Source organism: Eufriesea mexicana, unplaced genomic scaffold (genome assembly GCF_001483705.2).
Source record: "Eufriesea mexicana isolate 0111107269 unplaced genomic scaffold, ASM148370v2 scaffold12005, whole genome shotgun sequence".
Lineage (NCBI taxonomy): Eukaryota > Metazoa > Arthropoda > Insecta > Hymenoptera > Apidae > Eufriesea > Eufriesea mexicana.
Window position 1 is genome coordinate 44,063 of NW_016919598.1, and position 19,571 is coordinate 63,633.

Here is a 19,571-nt window from a genome sequence, read left to right on the forward strand (position 1 = left end):
TTTTGTGCTACAGATTTTTTAAAATTGCCTGTGATATCTAAAGTGGATTATACTAGTAACTATGTCATTCACATTTTCCCTTGATAAAATAGAGGGAAGTATACTGAACACTGTTATTCGACATCGTTTCCAATTATTTAATATTTATGGAATATTCAAAAGTTATCTCTACATCCTCTATATATCCGATCAACACAGTTATTCAACATCGACTTGCAAAATTTATCATAAAATCACGGCAATAAATTTCGAGAAAGTACTCCTAATAAAAGAAAAAGAATCATTTTATATAATTTACAAAAAGTCGTTTCGTATAAAAATCTACATTCTCACATTAATCACTATAACTGCTCTAAACCAGGGTTCCACAACTTTCTCATATCTCTATTTTAATTATCACTATCACTGCAAATTTAATTAAAATAAAATAAAAAACAATAAGAAATCATTTTATCCAATTTAAAAAAGATATACAGTCTCGCATCCACCAATACTAATTGCCCTAAATCAGGATTCTCCAAAAGTTTGAATTTGCAAAAATACAAGAATTAATTAATCGTTTCGGTGATGAAATAAAATGTCCCCATTAAGATAAAATTTCCTAAAAAAGATGTTGTTCAATTAAGATTAAGAACCGAAATTAAACGAGCAAAATTGGAAAAATTCGTTAAACGTGGGAATTACCCTTGTTGGCATAAATCACTTTCCATCTACTGGCGGTCAGTACAAACACTCTCGCGTGGCCGAAGAGGCCGGGCCCCGAGGAGAGCCACGGTACCCCATTAAGGAACCCTGCTCTAAACAAGCTATCAAAGCACGCCTTCTCGCAAAACATGTGAACAAAAATTGCCGCATCTCCGATCCACGTACACACGCCTATCGCGAACCACCGGTTGGCCCACGCGACGTGATCCGCGTTAAAAGGGTGCATCGGGCCCAGCTGCATAACGTTCTCCTCGCGATAGAGGGAACACGGTCCGCGTTAAGTCTCGTATCCTGTACTCTACGCGCTATCTGAACGGCCAGCGTTAACAAACGTGAAATATGAAGCACGAGAGCCAAGAAAAGAGCCCAGAGAAGAGCCAAGTTCGAGTGGCTCCAGAGAAAGAGAGAGAGAGAGAGAGGGGGGGGGGGGATTAGTCGGTGGAGCAGTATTTTTGCACATCGAAATTTTAATCGGACGCAGACCCCTGGCTGGTCGAACACGCGTGGCCATGAAGAGGTACGTTGGAGGATTAGACTGAACAGAGGCAAAATACGTCGCGGATAGATGAAGGGAAAAAGAAGGCGGGGGAAAAGGACGGAGAGATGGCTAATAGAACGCGAGAGACAGAGACAGGAAGAGAAACACGGCGGTACGATACGCGGTACTACGACCGCAAGGAATGCAGTTAATGATCTCGTTAGGAAGTTCGTTATTGCGCCTGTTTTCACGGTTAGCTATAAGAAGAGCAGAACGTGTACACGGCGTCCGCGTGGCCGGTTTTCATCGAGCGTGGGCGGTCGTACGCAGACGAGTGGTCGAATGGGAAAATATTTCCGTGAGAAAAGGAGGCTCCGTTTGATAATAGAACGAGCATCGGGGGGAAGAGAGTAAGATAATAAGGGGGTTTTGTAGAAGTTTCGAAGGGAACGGTGGCTGGCGTTTAAGAGGGGTGGGGGTCGATTAAAGAAGCAAATTACGGTGAAAGTCGTAAGAGATAAAACAATCCCGGGTAAAATCGAAGTGTACGTGTAAAATCGAACTCGGCTGCTTCGGAAACTTCTGCTCGTTTTTCTTTGATTCCGAAACCTCTATTTTTAAAACTCTCGAAACGATTCCTCCGCTTCCGTTTGGTTACTTACGGATGATGAGAAGCATTTTCAACAATTTTCTGTAGCTCCGAGAGTATATTTAAAATTATTTTTCCTTCTTTCTGACTTTTATCTTTATTCAAATTTTTTTTTTTTGAGGTTAGGTGTGGTTCGAAGAGTGTTTTATCGCTACTTTGTAGTAACAACGAATGTACTATTGTTGCTGTATGTAAGTATTGGTAATATTTGAAGACGATACTCGTTAGGCTGACTCTGATAAAAGTATTAGAGTATAGGGAATGTAATGCAGTAGACAGTTCTGCTAAGTTCTATTTAATTTCGCGTGTAAGCTTGAATAAATTGTAGCAAAATCCAGGTTGAAATGTAAATTCGATTACATTATTATTTCAGATAGCTCTCTGTAATATTCGAGGTTATGTTCTTACTTTTCCCGATTTATTTCGAGAGACTTATGATTCTGTTTTGTGGGATAATTTCCATTTTTCCAGGTACAGTCATTAACTGTCTCGTAGTTAGATATATTTCTGACTTTATTGAATTTTTTGTCGAATTTTCGGGATAGGTAATAAATCGATGAATTTGAAATGAATATTTCTATACCTGGCTTAAACATTGAAATTTTTATTTCCCTGACACAGAAATTTATTTTTTATATAATTTTTGCCTACGATACTGTGATTATAAGTAAAAACGTTTCACGACGCTGATTAAAAAATTCGAATTTATCCACTAATTCTACTGTAATATATAGGATTTACATATTTCCAAAGAAAAAGGTAAAATTAATAAAAATAAATCCCATAATCCGAAAAAAGTGTATAATTTAATCGAATGCAAATAAGAAACGAAGTTCCGAATTTTAAACGGTAATATTTCAAAAGTAAAAATATATGACATATGGTATTCCTCCTTATAGTCACAGAATATGCATCACTATGTCGCCATTTAAATATCCCGCGACTAACTACATCAGCAGTATAAATATAATCGGTATCACAAATATAAATCAGTAGCCTAAACAGTATAATCGATACAAATTGTTGCAGAATTATTACAAGCTAATCCATTGAAATTCCCATAAATTCCCTATACCGAACTAAAATTCCCCATCCTAACCTATCCAATTAATATCTCACAAGAGACGTGCATTATAATAATAATTACGACAAATGTACTAGTGTATCGCGCATCGAAACACCTAACTCCGCATCGGCCGCAACGGACAATTACCCATAAACAATAAAATCCCCATCATCCGTAACCCCGTTACAAAACGAGCAGAATCCCCATTTCAAGCCAGCCAATCGATAACTCGATAATCGCGTGAAACGGCGCGCAAACAGTTCGTTTCTCTTCCGGCAACGCGTGCAGATTTGTTTCCATTCCGTCAACAGAAATCGCGTGAAAATATCGGCACCGGGATAGAGCGGCGCACTAGCGACATCTTCGTCGACCGCGGAAGATCGCGGTAACACGGCTAGGGATATTTTCGCCGGCAAACCACACCCGAAACGAGCATTACGCGAATCATTTTGCAATTTTGCCCGGCATCGATTTATAAAACTCGCGGTACCGCCGAGACTGCGCATGACTGCAAATAGGGGATGATGTACACCTGCGGATTAGTGTGTTGCTTGCGTTCTGCAGCGGAGCGCGGTATTCTCACGCGGCTGACTGCGGTATTGTTGTTATCGGCCTCACAAGTCGTCGTATAAGTAGGTGAATTAAAAGAAACACGATGGAATTAGAGGCGATAGTATTAGATCGATGGGAAACAGATGGCTGATTACGTGTAGCTTGTAATTTAGAGGTTAGGTCTGTTTCCTAATTTCTGCTTCTCTTTTCAATTAGCAGTTAACGTAACTTCCAGACCTGTGATTCCTTGTAGAAACATAATAGGTTATTGCATCGTGTGTATTTTAAATCTTATCTTTAGACCCCTAACAGATAGCCTATGCGAAAAATGTTAATAGCTCCTGATACGTTTTCATGAATGAATTTAACAAAACTCTGTTATATATATATTAGGTTATGGAATTTAATTGAATCTTCTGACTACGGTCTACGACTTATTCATCATATTTCTGCGAAATATATATTTCTAAAAATTAATGACACGTGTGTAACACTAGACTTTGGATAAACATCGCTATGTCGCGATATAACGTATATAACGCTGATAGCGAATCTACTAAGCTAAACTTAAAAACGTATTTAATTAAATATTTCACCAGACGTGTGATTAACAGGGCGAAAACACATGGGGTTGATATATCAACCGGAGCGCAAGTTTCGCATAAGCAGTAAGGGTCGACGTATCGATCGATTGGCAGAAAAAGGGTTAACCACGAATCTGTTTCAATTTTTAATAACAACATCCCAGGCTTTTCTTTTCGTTTCTCCTAAAATTCTAGTACCAATGAATTTCATCTTCATTTCATCTTTATAAATGTTTCCAAGAGACAGATTGTAATAAATTAAAAAATAACAAGAAACGTCAGAGAATAAAAATTCAATCTCGCGAATTTTAATTTTCAACGAATTTAGAAAAGACAGGTTAAGAATAAAATCGATCGATTGCTTCCACCTTACATCCACCAACAAATCTCTCGCTTGACTATCAGCCATTCGTTTCCCATTAACCTAACCTAACAAAAAGTCAGGGATTAAGAAAAAGATAAAACAAAAGGTTAGGATGAGAAACAAAAATTAAATAGAAGAAACACAGGAGGATGGGTTGCTGTTCTGGACGAAAACAGCGAAAAGAATACCTGAGGATAATTCAGGCGAGTCGGAAGAATGTAAGCCCGTAGATAAATTCAGGTTGCAGTACTCTTTACTGCAGCAGATGTTGAACCGATAGATACCCCGCTTACGGTTGCAGGACTGCGGTTTTTCCGGTGGGAACCATTGCTTTCGGTCGTAGCACCTTTCACAACATCACAATGCCACGTTTAGTTTCAACAGTTCGTTCCACCCGACAATGTATACCCAACGCGCGATTTAGCCGTCTCTTTCCCCCGACCATCTGATAATAACACTTTGCACGCGAGAAAATTCGGCTCTTATTTCAACGTGTCACGCGTCTGCTGGCTTGTCACAGGCCAGATTTAGGTAGTCGGATCGGCACCGAAAGTAATTTTCTGCCTGGAAAATTATTTCAGCTGACAGACGGAAGTTCCTCCCTGATCCAGCAATCAATACCGCGGATAGAGCGGAGAGACGAGTTTACAAAAGGGGCTACCTTTCGTGACACATCGAAATTTCGTTCTTTGATAAACACGTGTCACTGATGGGGGTTTTTCAGATGATAAGATGAATCTTCTCTGACACGCGAGGATTTTCCTCTTTGACGACTGTATGATAGGTAGACTGGAAAGAAGAGTTCGAAGAAACTATTTTATGTGATGCAACAGTTTTCCTCGATGACTGTATAATGACTTTGGAAAGTAGAGTGGAAAGTAGTGTTTAAAAAATGTTATTTCGCATGACACACGGCAATTTTCTTCTCTGGTGATTCTCACCCTCGCCGCTAGATGGACTCCAACTTCGAGGAGGTTCGAGGACTTTCTCGCAAGTTATCGGAGAACCTCCACTCCCTATATATGTGTAACTTCCAGACTTTGCAATAGTATCCCCGTCTAAAGGCCTGCTAGAAAGGGCCTCAGTGATGAGTCCACTAGCAGGCCCAGGACGAAACGCATCCTTTCCTTTTCCTTTCATCCTGATTATTATCCTTCATCTAGGAGGAAGGCCCAAGTGTTCCTATGCACTCGCTTTCGAAGCATAAAAATATCTTAGTAATATACACACTGATGGGTCCTATCTACCCCTTTCATATATTTGTGGGAGGGCCTCTCCCCCTATGAGAGGGAAGGTCTTGTCGACTGGTCGCAGGGTATCCTCGATGTGGCGATGGTGATAGAAGGAACGAAAAGAAAAGGAAGGGATGCATTTCGTTCTGGGCCTACTACTGGACTCGTCAGTAAGGCTTTCCAACAGGCCCAGGATCAAACGCATCCCTTCCCTTTCCTTTCCTCCCTTCTAGCACCACCGCAACACGAGAATACTTATGACAAACTGACTTCAACAACGATAAGAAAGGACAAAACTCTATTATAAACAGGAAAAAAGAAGCTATTTTATACGATGCATGAAAATTTCTTCATCCAACTTTGTAAACAAAATGTCTGCTCAAAAGCATAACCACTATAACCTCAAAAATAATCTGCGTAAATTTCTATGAAACGGGACTCGACAAACTCAAAAACCCAAAAATATTTGTCAATAATTAACCGATTAAAAATAATCATGAACCAATCCTTCGATGTACACTCTCCTCGCTATCTCAACCTTTGAATCTTCGCAAAAGACTCACTCTTCGTTCAACCAAGAAATGTCCAACACAAATGTGCATCCTATCGAAGAAGGACCAACGAAGAAACGAAGCTAGAAAACGACTAAAATTTCATTCTTTGCGAAATAGAAAATCCCTGCTCTCTTGCAAGCGTGAGCGCTTTCAAGCTCATCTAGGACCATCCGATGAAGACGAAGGGTCCGAGGAAAAAAGGAACAGGGGCTATTATGAGACTATCGAGGAGAAACGAAATATTAACGCGACTGTCGTGGACGTTGGCGAAGTGAATTGGTAAGTTGTCAACCGGTTTGAAAAATGGGAACGAAGCGTAACGAAAATTTAATGCGACTCGCGGATTAACCGCGTCACTTTGTAATCGGTCGATAGCAGGAAATTGTCTCGTGCCGCTTTCACGTCTCGACCAATCAAATAATCTCGGTCGTGCTATTTTCGATACGATCTCCGGCTGAATTATCCGAATTATCCGTCTGGCGCATTAAACATTTAGGCCCCGTCCGCACGTCTGCGACCTCAGACCGTCGCGGATCGTCTCGGTCGATTTCGTTCGATTTCGAAACTGCGTATCGTGTCGTATACTCCTTGCATATCGCGTACACACCGTCGTTAAACAGACAGAGGGAGACAGTGATGTATTCTAAGTCGATGCAAATTCCCTTTACCGAGTTTGTTTCGGTGCAAGCGGAGAGAACGGAGCCGGCAGATCTTTTGGTCCAGAGTTTGACCCTTTGCACTCGAGAGACGACTTTCTCGAAGGATTACAGGCAAGAGTCAATCACCAATTATAATAAAACTTTACATAATCGTGGAGAGTGAACGACTAATTTAATTCTAGGGAATATCCAGCGTCAATTATATCTAGTAATAATAAGATAAATCTTATAATAATATCTAGGGGATATCTAGGGAAGTCATAGGGAATGTCTGGAAGTGACCATCGAAATTTTTAATTTTATGCCTGGTTTGTTTAAAAAGTTTGTTTCCGTTGGTATAAAATGAGGTTTATAATTTTTCAATTATTATTTAGAGAATTATTTATAACTCTTATTTAGATGGGTACTCATGCGAGAAATGCTCCCATTCTTGGGTTTAAATTAATGTAGCGGTATATGAATAATTTATACGTCATTCCTTTTTACCTTGGTGTAAAAAACGTCATTGATTTGATGGTGACAAGGGTCCGATTTATTGATTCTTTCTAGGGGAAAAGCTTTCGAGTGCAAAGGGTTAATGCGGAAAATTGAAGACTTGGTTTATAAATCGAGGTCCATAGTTGCAACGATTTTTCTTCGATTTCTTGGATTTACTGGTAGAAGAAATTTTTTGAAGTAAAATAGGCGACAGTGAAAATAGCGAGGAAAAATATACACACTGATGTAACCACCTGAACTTCTTATAGGCCAAGATAAGTAACTACAGTCTTTGAAATCTTGGAAGTTGTAGAGTCAATGCACTTGATTCAAGATTCGTAATTTTTCACGTTTAAAATAATTTTCTATTTTCTTGTGTTATTCTTTAGAGTATTTATTAATACTTTTCCTATCTTTGTTATAATACAGTACGAGCAGAAAATGTACGTCAGGTGATGAACCGAAAAATTCGAAATGGCGGCAATTCTCCATCTTGTCTTTAAATGGAAGGAGTATAAAATTCCATAAATGCAATTGCAACGTATTTTACACGATTTGAAAGGAGAAAAGAATTCTATATCATATTTGTTAACCTCGATTTCTCAAGCAAATATTATTGCATCCTTTCTATCAGTGGAAGCATAATAAGAACTTTTACGCCACTATCAGACGGCTATCTTCATCGATAATAAAGAAAGTTTCGTCGTTTGCAGAGTCAAAGACCAACACTGATTCAGCTGATTTTTCCACGTTTATGCCATCGCCAAGAGCCTTTGAAATCTCGATCCATTGGAACCTTTTTGTCCGCGACGAAAACGATATCGATTAACGATGTCTTGCCAATGAAAGGATATACATAACCTCGAAAAAGACAACCAAACTGCGATAATTATTCGCGATGACGTAGCTAGACACAATTTTATTTCTCCAGACGACGCTTTTATCTATTTTAACTCGATAATTTCGATTGCCCGATTAATAAATGAACTTTGAACTCCTTTGCAGAGTATGACTCCACTTCGATTATATTCTGTAATTAAAAATGTAATTAAAGACTGCACGAATGTTATATCCATGTAAAATCCCAATGCTGTTAATTATCAAGTGCTGTGATTAATAACAAAAATTTATTTAATCCTCTACAATCCAAATTTTCTTTGTTACTGAGACAGAGATATAATCGACTATAGATTTTTTAATTTAAAAGTATATAAATAATCGTTTGAAACAAGTCGATCGCTATTAGTAGGTATTATGAAGAAGAAAGGAAAATCGAGTGACAAATAAATGGAATAAAATTTTAGAAATACATTTATATAGTAATTTACTATAAATATAATATATTATAATTTTATACATTTATTTATTTATTATAATTATAGTATAATTTACTATATATATACTATATACATATAGTAAAATACATTTATAAAGCAATTGTTAAGGGGCGGATATAAAATACCACCAGAGGCAGCACCGTCGCTAACTCAATAATTAGTCATAGAATCACACCATCTACGATGTACGATGTGCGCGTATTAAACGATTCAACCGTGAAATCGTCACTTCCTTTTGATCGTTCGAGTTTAACGGATGTACTTCTCTAGACGGCAATTATATTTATGTAAAATGAATTGCGCGAGATTTTTCTCGTCCACCGAAACCTTTCTTATATCCCAGATCATTGGTAACTATCCCATCAACTACCTATCTCTCAAAATACATTTAAAATAATAAGGAATTAGAAGTACAAAGGATTAACATATTTAATTCTCGCAATATTTTTGGTGTATCGCAAACGGCAGGAAAATTCAAAACTGTGATACCGTTTCTAATAACAAAAACTCTAACTACGGCACTGGTTATTTAAAAAGGAATAAAATCGAAAAAGATCTCGTACCAAAGTAATAAACAGTTATTGGAAACAAATTGGAAAAATTATAAATACAAAGGTTTAACATATTCGATATCTTCAATATTTTTGGTGTATCGCAAACGGCGGGAAAATTCAAAACTGCGAGACCGTCTCTGGTGACAAAAGCTCTAGCTACGCCACTGATTATTTCAAAGGGAATAAAATTAAACAAAATCTCATCCTAAAGTAACAAACGACTATTGGAAAGAAAATTGAAAAGATTATAAATACAAAGGTTTAACATAAATATTCGTCATTTTCAATATTTTCGGTGTATCGCAAACGGCGGGAAAATTCAAAACTGTGATACCGTTTCTAATAACAAAAACTCTAGCTACGGCACTGATTATTTAAAAAGGAATAAAATCGAAAAAGATCTCGTACCAAAGTAATAAACAGTTATTGGAAACAAATTGGAAAAATTATAAATACAAAGGTTTAACATATTCGATATTTTCAATATTTTTGGTGTATCGCAAACGGCGGGAAAATTCAAAAATCCACCTATACCACGAATTTCCTCATTGATTCAAAGGGGAATAAAGCTGCGAAAAATTCCATGTCTAATTAGCATTTTTGAGCGTTCTGTTAGAATTTCCCTAGAACGAATTCTGTGGCTACCCCCACGCGTAAATCGAGAAGAAAGAAGCAACTGAAAAAAGAATCGGGTAGAGCATGGATCGCAGGTGCTTCTGACGTTTTCACGAGACCTCTCGATTTCCTGTTTCGCTCGTGGCTGAGAGAAACGCGAGAACGGCCACGCGAAGCGTTACCAACGCGACCACCGGCCGACAACAATAATTCGTTTCCGTCGAAACTGCCGAAACAGGCGCTAATCATGCCTCGCAGGGCCAACCGAAAAAAGGCGGCTAAACGTTCCTGGAAACTACAACGAGGGAATCGATCGGTAACGGACCGGGACCGTTGAACTTCCTTTCGTGGTGAACAGGGGATCGATGCGACCCCTAGGGAATCAGAGCTGTCCGAGTACCCAAAATATCTGACTGCCAAGTGGCTCCTCGCAATCAGAATCTTTCTACGTACTCGATCGATGGGTCGACACGTGCATGTTTTTTGAAATTTTGCTTCGTCAATCGAGATAAAGAATTCTGTTGATTGCGTGATCGATGGTCTCCTTCTAGGTATTTATGAATTATTTTTCTACCAACGAAATCAATAAATATTGAAAATATGAAATTTGAAATTTCAGACATATCGAAATTTTAAAGTTTTCCAGTGATTGAGGTTAGAAACGTGGAAATTTGGAGAATCAGGGGATCTGAATAATAAATTTATGGAAATTTGCGAATTCTGGTTCTGATAAACTTAATTAGATGTTTGAAAATTTAGGAAATTGGAAATTCCTTATTTCGTACCTTGGGAAATTCAAATATTTCAAATTTAAAAAATTTGGAAATTTGAAGCCATTGAGATTCTTCGTATTAAATCCACGGAAATATAGAAATTCTGAATTTCGTTAATTTGGAAAATCAGACGTTTTTAACGTTAAATCTATGGAAATGTGAAATCCCGAATTTTAAAGATTTTGAAATTTAGAAAATCAAAGATTTTTTCTTTCGAAATTTTTTTTTCTTAATAATAAATCTATGGAAATTTGGGAATTCTGATTCTCCTAAACTTAATTAAAAGTTTAGAAATGAAGGAAATTGGAAATATCTTACTTCGTCTCTTGGAAAATTCAGACATTTCGAATGTAAAAAATTTCGAAATTCCGAACATCCGTGCTTTTTAATATTAAATCTATGGAACTATAGAAATTCCAAATATTGTTAATTGAGGAATTTGGAAAATCAAACGTTTTTAACGTTAAATCTCTAAAAATTTGAAATCCCAAATTTTAAAGATTTTGAAATTTAAATTGAAATTTGGAAAATCAGAGATCTTTTTCTTTTGATCCTCTGTAAATTCTACGAAAATACTCCGTATAAACAGCTTCGTAAATCTTCGACCATAATTCGGCTTATTTCAGTTTCCCATAATACTCGGACAGCTCTAATTCAGAAATTTTTCACGGCGAATCCGTTACGCGATGCTCGATAAAACAAGCGTAATTTAAAGCGACAATTATGTAAGAACGATAATCCTTATCTGACATATTTTTGTACGCTTCACGCGATGCGTTTCACGAAGGAACGCGATAACGAGAAGTTTCACTGCTACGTACACCGTTGATCGCTGCTTTTATTGCTCCGGCCATGATTTATTCTCCAATATCGTCCAATTAACGCTGATATTAAGTCGAAACATCATTTTTGCCGGATAATCGTGACGGGAACACATTGTTTGCTGCCTCGCGCGATAATCGCCAACAGATATTGCTTCTATACCAGATAACGCGATTATGTCAAACAGACGCTGTTTTACCTCCATAGGTGTGGTAAAATCAATTATCGTGCACTGAGCATCTACATTGTTCGCCCTGTAACGTTACGACTTAACATCTCCGCGAGATTTATCGAATGATCCAATTTCGCATAACGTACAAATTCCCGTGTTAATCTACGCTCGATTATACACGTGGAATATATAAACATTTGGATAATTCGAGATATTTGAAATTGTGCAAAATTGTGTAATCGATCCGTGACTGTCGAGATATCGAGAGATTAAAAGAAAGAAATCCAAATCACGAAGTTTGCAGAAAATTTCCGAGAATCGATCACTGAAAGGATCGTGTTTTATTATAGTGAAACGATAGTGAAATAATTTCCTTTATATTTGTGGATGAAAAGTAAGGAAAAATTCGAAAATTATGCGATATTTTAAATAATCGATACAACTCGAATTTATTCGTGATTGCTGAAATAACGAGGGGTTGAAGGAAATTCCAAATAATTAAATTTTGGGAAATTTGCCAGAATTTATAGATCGACTGAAGGATCGTGATTTATTACAGTGAAACGATAGTGAAACAATTTCCTTTATTTTTGTGAGTGAAAAGTTAGGTAAAATTCCAAAATTATGGAATATTTTATATTTCGAATAATTGATAAAACTAGTCGAATTTATTCGTGATTACCGAGATATCGAGGGGTTAAAGGAAATTCCAAACAATGAAGTTTTGGGAAATTTGCCAGAATTTATAGATCGACTGAAGGATCGTGATATATAGATCGAAAAGGGATCGTTTAATTCATTTATTTTCGTGATCGGTGAAAAATCACGTAAAATAATTAATATACAATTGTCGAGGTATCGAAGGGTTAAGAAGACGATTAGAAATGGTGGATAATTGGGGAAAATTTGTGAGAACGAATCGATCGTCTAAAGGATCCTGTTTTACCGGCTGAAAATGGCGAATCGGCGAATTTTTCTTATTTACTTATTCTTTTCCTTTCGTTGGTGAGTGAAGAATTACTCTCGTGGTTAAATACGCATGCAAATACGTTACCTCCGAGCATATGTGATCACGTCGTTCTCTAGGCTGGTGCTGGCGAAACAATAGCCATCGGTTTCGCACGTGTGATTGGTTTCCGTGCATATATCGCAATAACACTTCAATAGTCCTGGAAAAAGAGAAGGTACAAAAAGATTTAGTAGTGCTCGTAAACGAGTAAAATAATATGGAATATTATTAATTACGATTTTAATTAACATTCTTATCGATAGATAATCTGACGTTGATAATAAAAATGGTGTAGTAATGGTTACATAGATTTTTAAATATATATGCGTTGATATAATCAAAGGAGCGATGTATGTAAGAAAGGGACGAGTAGGAACAAGTATGCATGGGATGGCAATATCTAACGAATTCAGGTTATCGTGATAAACGAGTATGCGTGTAATGTTTCAAGTGTGTGTGAATTGTGTATGCCATGTAATGTATGAAAGAAGAAAGAACAAAACGAGAGTGTGATTTGGCATAGGTCAGTTGCAATTGAGTTTTAATAGCGAAAAGAGGTATGAACATATGATTGTGATAAATTAATTATATTTAAACTTAAAATATGCGTTTGTTCATTTTTGTAATTAAATAAAGAATTGTTCATATTGTTATTAATATCTCATCCACCACTTACAAATAGTCTCAAATTTATATAAATTTCATACAGGCAGATAAGAGTACCATACGAATAAATAGATTTATATTTTCTTATGCTCGTTGAAGAACCTACGACAGACTAAACCAATATTTTGAAACCATACAATAGTGTGGTAATGGTTACATAGATTTTTAAATATATATATGTTGATATAATAAAGGAGTAGGAGTAAAAGAGGAGAATATGATAAATGAGTATGCGTGTAATGATTGAGGTGTTGTGTGAATTATGTATGTTCACAAAATGAATGAAAGAAGAACAAAAACGAGAGTGATTCGGCATAGGTCAGTTGCAATTGAGTTTTAATTGTGAGAAGAGGTGTGAGCATATGACTGTGATAAATTAATTATATTTAAACTTAATATTGGTGTTTGATCATTTATGTAATTAAATAAAGAATTGCTCTTATTGTTATTAATATTTCATTCACAACTAACAAATGGAACTCGATAACGCGATTTCTATTGTCTTTATATGGGTTCTTATTTTTTATGATTTTCGAAGTTATTATAATATTGTAACTAGTAAATTTATTCCTATAATTTTAGGACGAAGAATTATTTTGTATCATTTTCAGATTTTTAAATAAAACAGGGGAGTTATAATCCTTCTGCGATTGTATTTATAAATATTCGAATATAGTGAATTTGTAATGTGATCAGAAGGAAAGAATAAATCACGAACAAGAGAATTAAAATGAGCGGTTTTGATGCTGAAAATAATAAATTTCGATGATTTATTACACAGGTGTGTTCGAATTTGCGTTTAGTCTTATTCTAATTTCTAGATAATGTCTGATTACTAATGGTAATTTAAGCAATTTTTAATTTCTGAATTTATTTTTACTATTTTATCGAACATTATCGTCCTATTCATTTCGAATTTTTCTGATAGAAAAGAGAAGTAATTTTCCACGAACATCATATTCAGAAATTTAAACAAACGAGAATTAAAAAATTTTCTTTAACCTAAAAATATCGTAGAAATTTTCTCCAATAATTTCTTACAATTTCCAAATTCTAACAATTTTAAGTACACCACCGAAATACCCGAATACATCCCGAACAAATCTCCAATAAATTATTAAAAATAAATATTTGAGAAATGAAAATATCGACTAAATAAAAATATTAAAAATAAATAAAATAAATTTAACACGCAAGAATCCAAGAATTTTCTGTAACAGTTAAAAATATAAAATTCTAAATTTTCATTCGCGATAATTATGGATAACAATTGCAAAGAGAAGACCGAAAACTCGGAATACGTTGGTAAATCTGTAGCAACCGCATAATGAGATAAAAACAGGTGAATAAATTACGGGAACGGAAATTAACGAGGGCCTCTTTAAGCGCTGAAACGTGTGACAAAAATCGCCTCGGGTGATTTTATTGCGTTCTGCGATCATCTGCGATAGAAAACACGAGAACCGGGAGCGTATTTGCGCAACTATTCAAATGAACTGGGTTAATCACGTCGGAGCCGCGGAGCAATATTCATCTGGTAATAAGTTCGGCAAGCTGAAAAACCGTCGCCCCGAGTGCAGCGCGATTTACCAAGAAAAATGATGGCAGCATTATTTCCACGGCAATTTATCACGCGCTTGATGACGCACGCCATTTCGATCGTAACATATTTTTTCTTCGAACCTGGCCAGGTGTACGCGGAGATAGTAGCGAGCCGAATCCACCATCGCCGGTGTCAAGGTTCTCCCCTTGCTTCCAAATTTCGCCTACCCTTTCCATTAACGTTTAACGCGTTAATTCGCGCTGCTTGCCGATCGAGATACGGCCTTTTATCGATGGTGTTTGTTTTACGAAATCAACTCGCCTTTCTTTCCCTCCGAGTTCGAAACGAGAGAGGGAGAAAATGGCAACTGGTGGGAAATTGGTTCTCGGAAGCACTGTTTTCGGTGAGAAACTTCAGGCACGATGCAGACGTGTGATTTTTCCCGCTACGATCCATGTATCTTTTTTCTCCTGATCGGCTAAAAACGGGGAATGGTACCTATACCGATCGCACGAAATCGCACGTCTGCATCGATCCTTAGTATTGGTCGTAATGGCGCGTAACTACATACGTGGTTATAGGTTCGTTTGATGAGCAACTATATTTTTTCTTTTTTTTTTTTTATAATAAAAAGAATCGCGGTGAAGTAATAAAAATTGTAGAATTAATAATTCGTAGTAATATAGCGGATTAACCCTTTGCACTCGAGAAGTGACTCTAAGTCGTCGTTTAATCAGATTCTAAAGATGGATGTTAATTAATATATTAAATTTAAAATTACCCAACGATGCGTGGAATATCGAAGTAAAATAATTCTACGTCTTAATTTGCATACGATTTCTTATTTACCGTTTTAGAAATATCGTCAACTTTATGGCAGAAAATCTTCGAATTACTATCTTTTTAATATAATTTTTAATATTTCGTTTATTACTTAAAAAATCGCCAAGTGCAAAGGGTTAAACGAAGAGGTCTGGATTTCAATGTACACAGTTATAGGTTTATTGTATCGTAATACAGGAATTAAAATTAAAATAATAAAAATAATCGTGAAGATCTATTTCAAAAAATTCGAAACTCGTAGCAATTGGAGTATTGGTATCCACCAGTATTGAGAATAAAAATAAAAGAAAAGGGAGACAAAAATCATCTCCCGTGCCAAGGGAAAAAAGAGAAAGGAGAAAAATGTAAGGACGAATGGCATAAAATGTGCAAACCTTATTGGAAGTCACGTCTTGTTTCGTGAAAGTGGAAAAAGTCAATATTTAATCGCGCAAAGTAAATTTCAAGCTATGGAGAGCTGAGAGAATTCCAAGAAAATTTTGGGAAGATTGAAAATTAGTTGCTTAACGAAGTTTGGGTAAAGAGCAACACCGGAAGGTGCCATCGATTAATATCGTTCTAAGACATGCGAAAATAATCCATGACAAACGGCAGGAGAAATAGCGTTTCAAATGAAAGTCAGTCATTCCATCGTTATTCGTCACTTGGCTCAAATAGGAAAAGTAAAGGAAATGGACAAATGGGTTCCGCATGAGTTTAGCTATATACAGAAGCTTAGGCGAATGAGGATACTCTAGTTGTAGTTGCACTCGTTCCTAAAATCCATTTCGAATTTAAATCACGCGCTACGAGCGAAAATATTTATAAATTAGGGATGAACATGTGCCAAAATCAAGAACAAAATGATCTGGGTACTACAAACATAATCGTATTATGCACGAATTATATATGAAATTAACGTAGAAATATAAATAAATTACTAGAAATCAATCCCTATAATAAAAAATATTCATTTTTCTACATAACAAATCCCTTTAGTTCGAATCTAACCTAAATTTTCACATTCTAACCTCACTTTGTACATAACAGTAAAACTACGCATCTAAATATTGCAGACACGATATTAATTAATATAGCACGATGAAAATAATTAAGAATATTAAAAATAGACAGCCGCCAATTTTCTGTAATTACAAATAAAGTCCGAAACGAGTCATTTCAACCGAATCTCAACAATTTCAATTACTACGTTCCCATAAACATATTTAACAACTTCCAGCCTCTATCCAGAATCTAACCTAAATTTTCACATTCTAACCTCACTCTGTATATAACGGTAAAACTACGCATCTAAATATTGCAGACACGATATTAATTAATATAGCACGATGAAAATAATTAAGAATATTAAAAATAGACAGCCGCCAATTTTCTGTAATTACAAATAAAGTCCGAAACGAGTCATTTTAACCGAATCTCAACAATTTCAATTACTACGTTCCCATAAACATATTTAACAACTTCCAGCCTCTATCCAGAATCTAACCTAAATTTTCACATTCTAACCTCACTCTGTATATGACGGTAAAACTACGAATCTAAATATTGCAGACACGATATTAATTAATATAGCACGATGAAAATAATTAAGAATATTAAAAATAGACAGCCGCCAATTTTCTGTAATTACAAATAAAGTCCGAAACGAGTCATTTCAACCGAATCTCAACAATTTCAATTACTGCGTTCTCATAAACATACTTAACAACTTCCAGCCTCTATGACCATACTTCTATCCCGGCGAAAGAACAAAAAGACTAAATAAATATCCCCAAAATCAGCTGCACCTTCCACTGCATGAGCAGAAAGCCCAAAACAACTCGTTCTACCTAACCCTCGCTCGCCGCACTCCAACCTAACCTAAAACCGAAAATGCCGAAACCTAACCTCACTTCTCCACCCTCGTCAACATCCAATTACATAACGCGAAGAGCACGCTTCGCGACAGGCGAAGCTACATGCAAGCTCAGCCGATAACGAGCATCGAGATCTGCTGAACGAGTCCTCGTCCAGCAGCCGAATAATAATTAATCGCGACTGCTGGACGGGAATCGGAGTGAAATTCGAGGAACGCGAGGGCGGGTCATCGGGCAAGATTAAACCGGGCGAATCGGGATGACGGTCGGTTTCGTGGAAAGAATCTCGCGCGTAATATTTCACCGTCGGGACACACGGTTTCGTATAGGTGGTACGACTTGACGAAACGAGTTTAATTCAAGTCATTAGCGCACGCCCACATCGAATGGACTCGCGGCCGTGCCCACCTCTTTCGCCGCGAAACGCACGCACGGACCCGTGAGGGCCGCGAAACCCGAGGAAATACCTGCATGGGATTCGCCTGCATGCCGGGGCCCATAAAGCGTTTTTTGCGCGCCCACGAGACCCGTGGGCCCTTCCTGTGCGTCGCCACTCGCACGGGGCCACGTAAATTCGAACGGGATCTGTGTTTTAGCGATCCATGGTCTAGCCAAGGATTTTTGATCCTTTTCATTCGGCCACGAAGGGGATGGCCGTTGGGGACCGGGCTCTTTTGGCTGATGTGGGAAAGATGCATTGCGCTGGTTCAACCGAGAATTCTATGGGTGTATTGTTGCTTTTGATTGACGGTAAATTAATTGATACTTCCGTGGCTTTAAGGAAAGGAATTTTTGGACTCTTTGGTAAGAAATTCGAATTAATATTCGGCTGATGGTTGAATTAATATTCTACGGCTCAAAGGATTATCAAAAGAGTCGATAGTAAATTATAATAAGAAATATTAAAATTGTAATTTCCAAGCTTGTTTTTTATTTTCTTTCGTATTTTTCACGAGATTGTGAATATTTAATTTTTAATTTCCTTTTTCTGTTTTTAATACGATTATCTTAATATTCCTAATCCCATGTGGCGAATCGAAGGTACCGATGGAACTGCGAGTAGAAAAAATGTATAATTATGGAACAATTACAGCGCGATTAATTTCTTAATATCGTGGCCTTTATATGCGAGATTTGTTGCTTGAAAAAAATAATAGAAAAAATATCTTTGTTTCCCAGCGCGCGCGAGGTTTTATCTCCGCTCTCTATCGGGGGTCAAAGTGTGAAAAAAAGATCGGGAACTTCTCTCCCCGAGTATCTCTATTCTTACACTTGGCGGCGCGTTATTTTAATAATCTTCCATTTTTAACAACGCCATCTTTCGATCGTGATTTTCGCGTTCGAGTTTCGACAATTTTCCCACAAGATTGATAGTCCGCGATTAATTTACCATGCAAGCCAGCGTACAGTCCTTGAAGACGACATAGCGAGGTCGTGAAATCAGCCAGGCGTTGAAGTTTACGCGTTTCGAGAATCGAAACAGAAAATCAAGACACTAAAGAGTTCAAGACCTTACCACGTCGACTCGAAAATACCTGTTACTATATTAAAACCGTCCTATTAACCCTTTCACTATGAAAGCTCTCACGAGTCCATTAATATATACGAAATGCGTAAATATACGCCCTCTGTATTTTTATTTTATTTTTACTTCCATTTTATTCCTATAACACCTTCCCTACTTTACCGACCGATTCAACATGGGATTTATCGTCCTATGTAACATAGCACCTAACCTCAAAAGCTAATAGATACTCGAAACTAGAATCGCGTGTTTCAAATTCAGTGTCTCCCTCTGCAACGCCATTCAAATTTCGCGCCAATCTAAAACCGGTGACATTTAGAAGAATATTGCAGTAACTTTCGCAGTTTGAAGATTCAAGGAGTTTTCGTAATTCACAAGCCGGCTATATGGTCTCCGCCTACGATACAACTTGAAGGATTATGACATCATTTTACTCGTGCGACATTGTTGGACGTAGAACAAGCCCAGATCAAAGTAAGGCTACGTTACGGCATAAACTTTCCTCGCGGACCGCTTTTGTGAAGAGAAAGAGGGAA

The 19,571-nt window shown here is 37.0% G+C and overlaps 1 protein-coding gene across 5 annotated transcripts in view; it reads right to left on the minus strand.

Moving 5' to 3' along the window:
• babo (TGF-beta receptor type-1 babo) overlaps positions 1 to 19,571 on the minus strand; it is an 80,853-nt gene that overhangs the window by 34,933 nt on the left and 26,349 nt on the right. For 4 of the 5 annotated variants that reach the window (XM_017908663.1, XM_017908660.1, XM_017908659.1 and 1 more), the window contains exon 2: positions 12,648 to 12,762. In XM_017908663.1, coding sequence (XP_017764152.1) covers positions 12,648 to 12,762 — 115 coding nt within the window. Of the gene's footprint in view, positions 1 to 4,586; positions 4,745 to 12,647; positions 12,763 to 19,571 lie in introns of all 5 variants that reach the window. The other variant, XM_017908662.1, reaches the window with a different exon arrangement.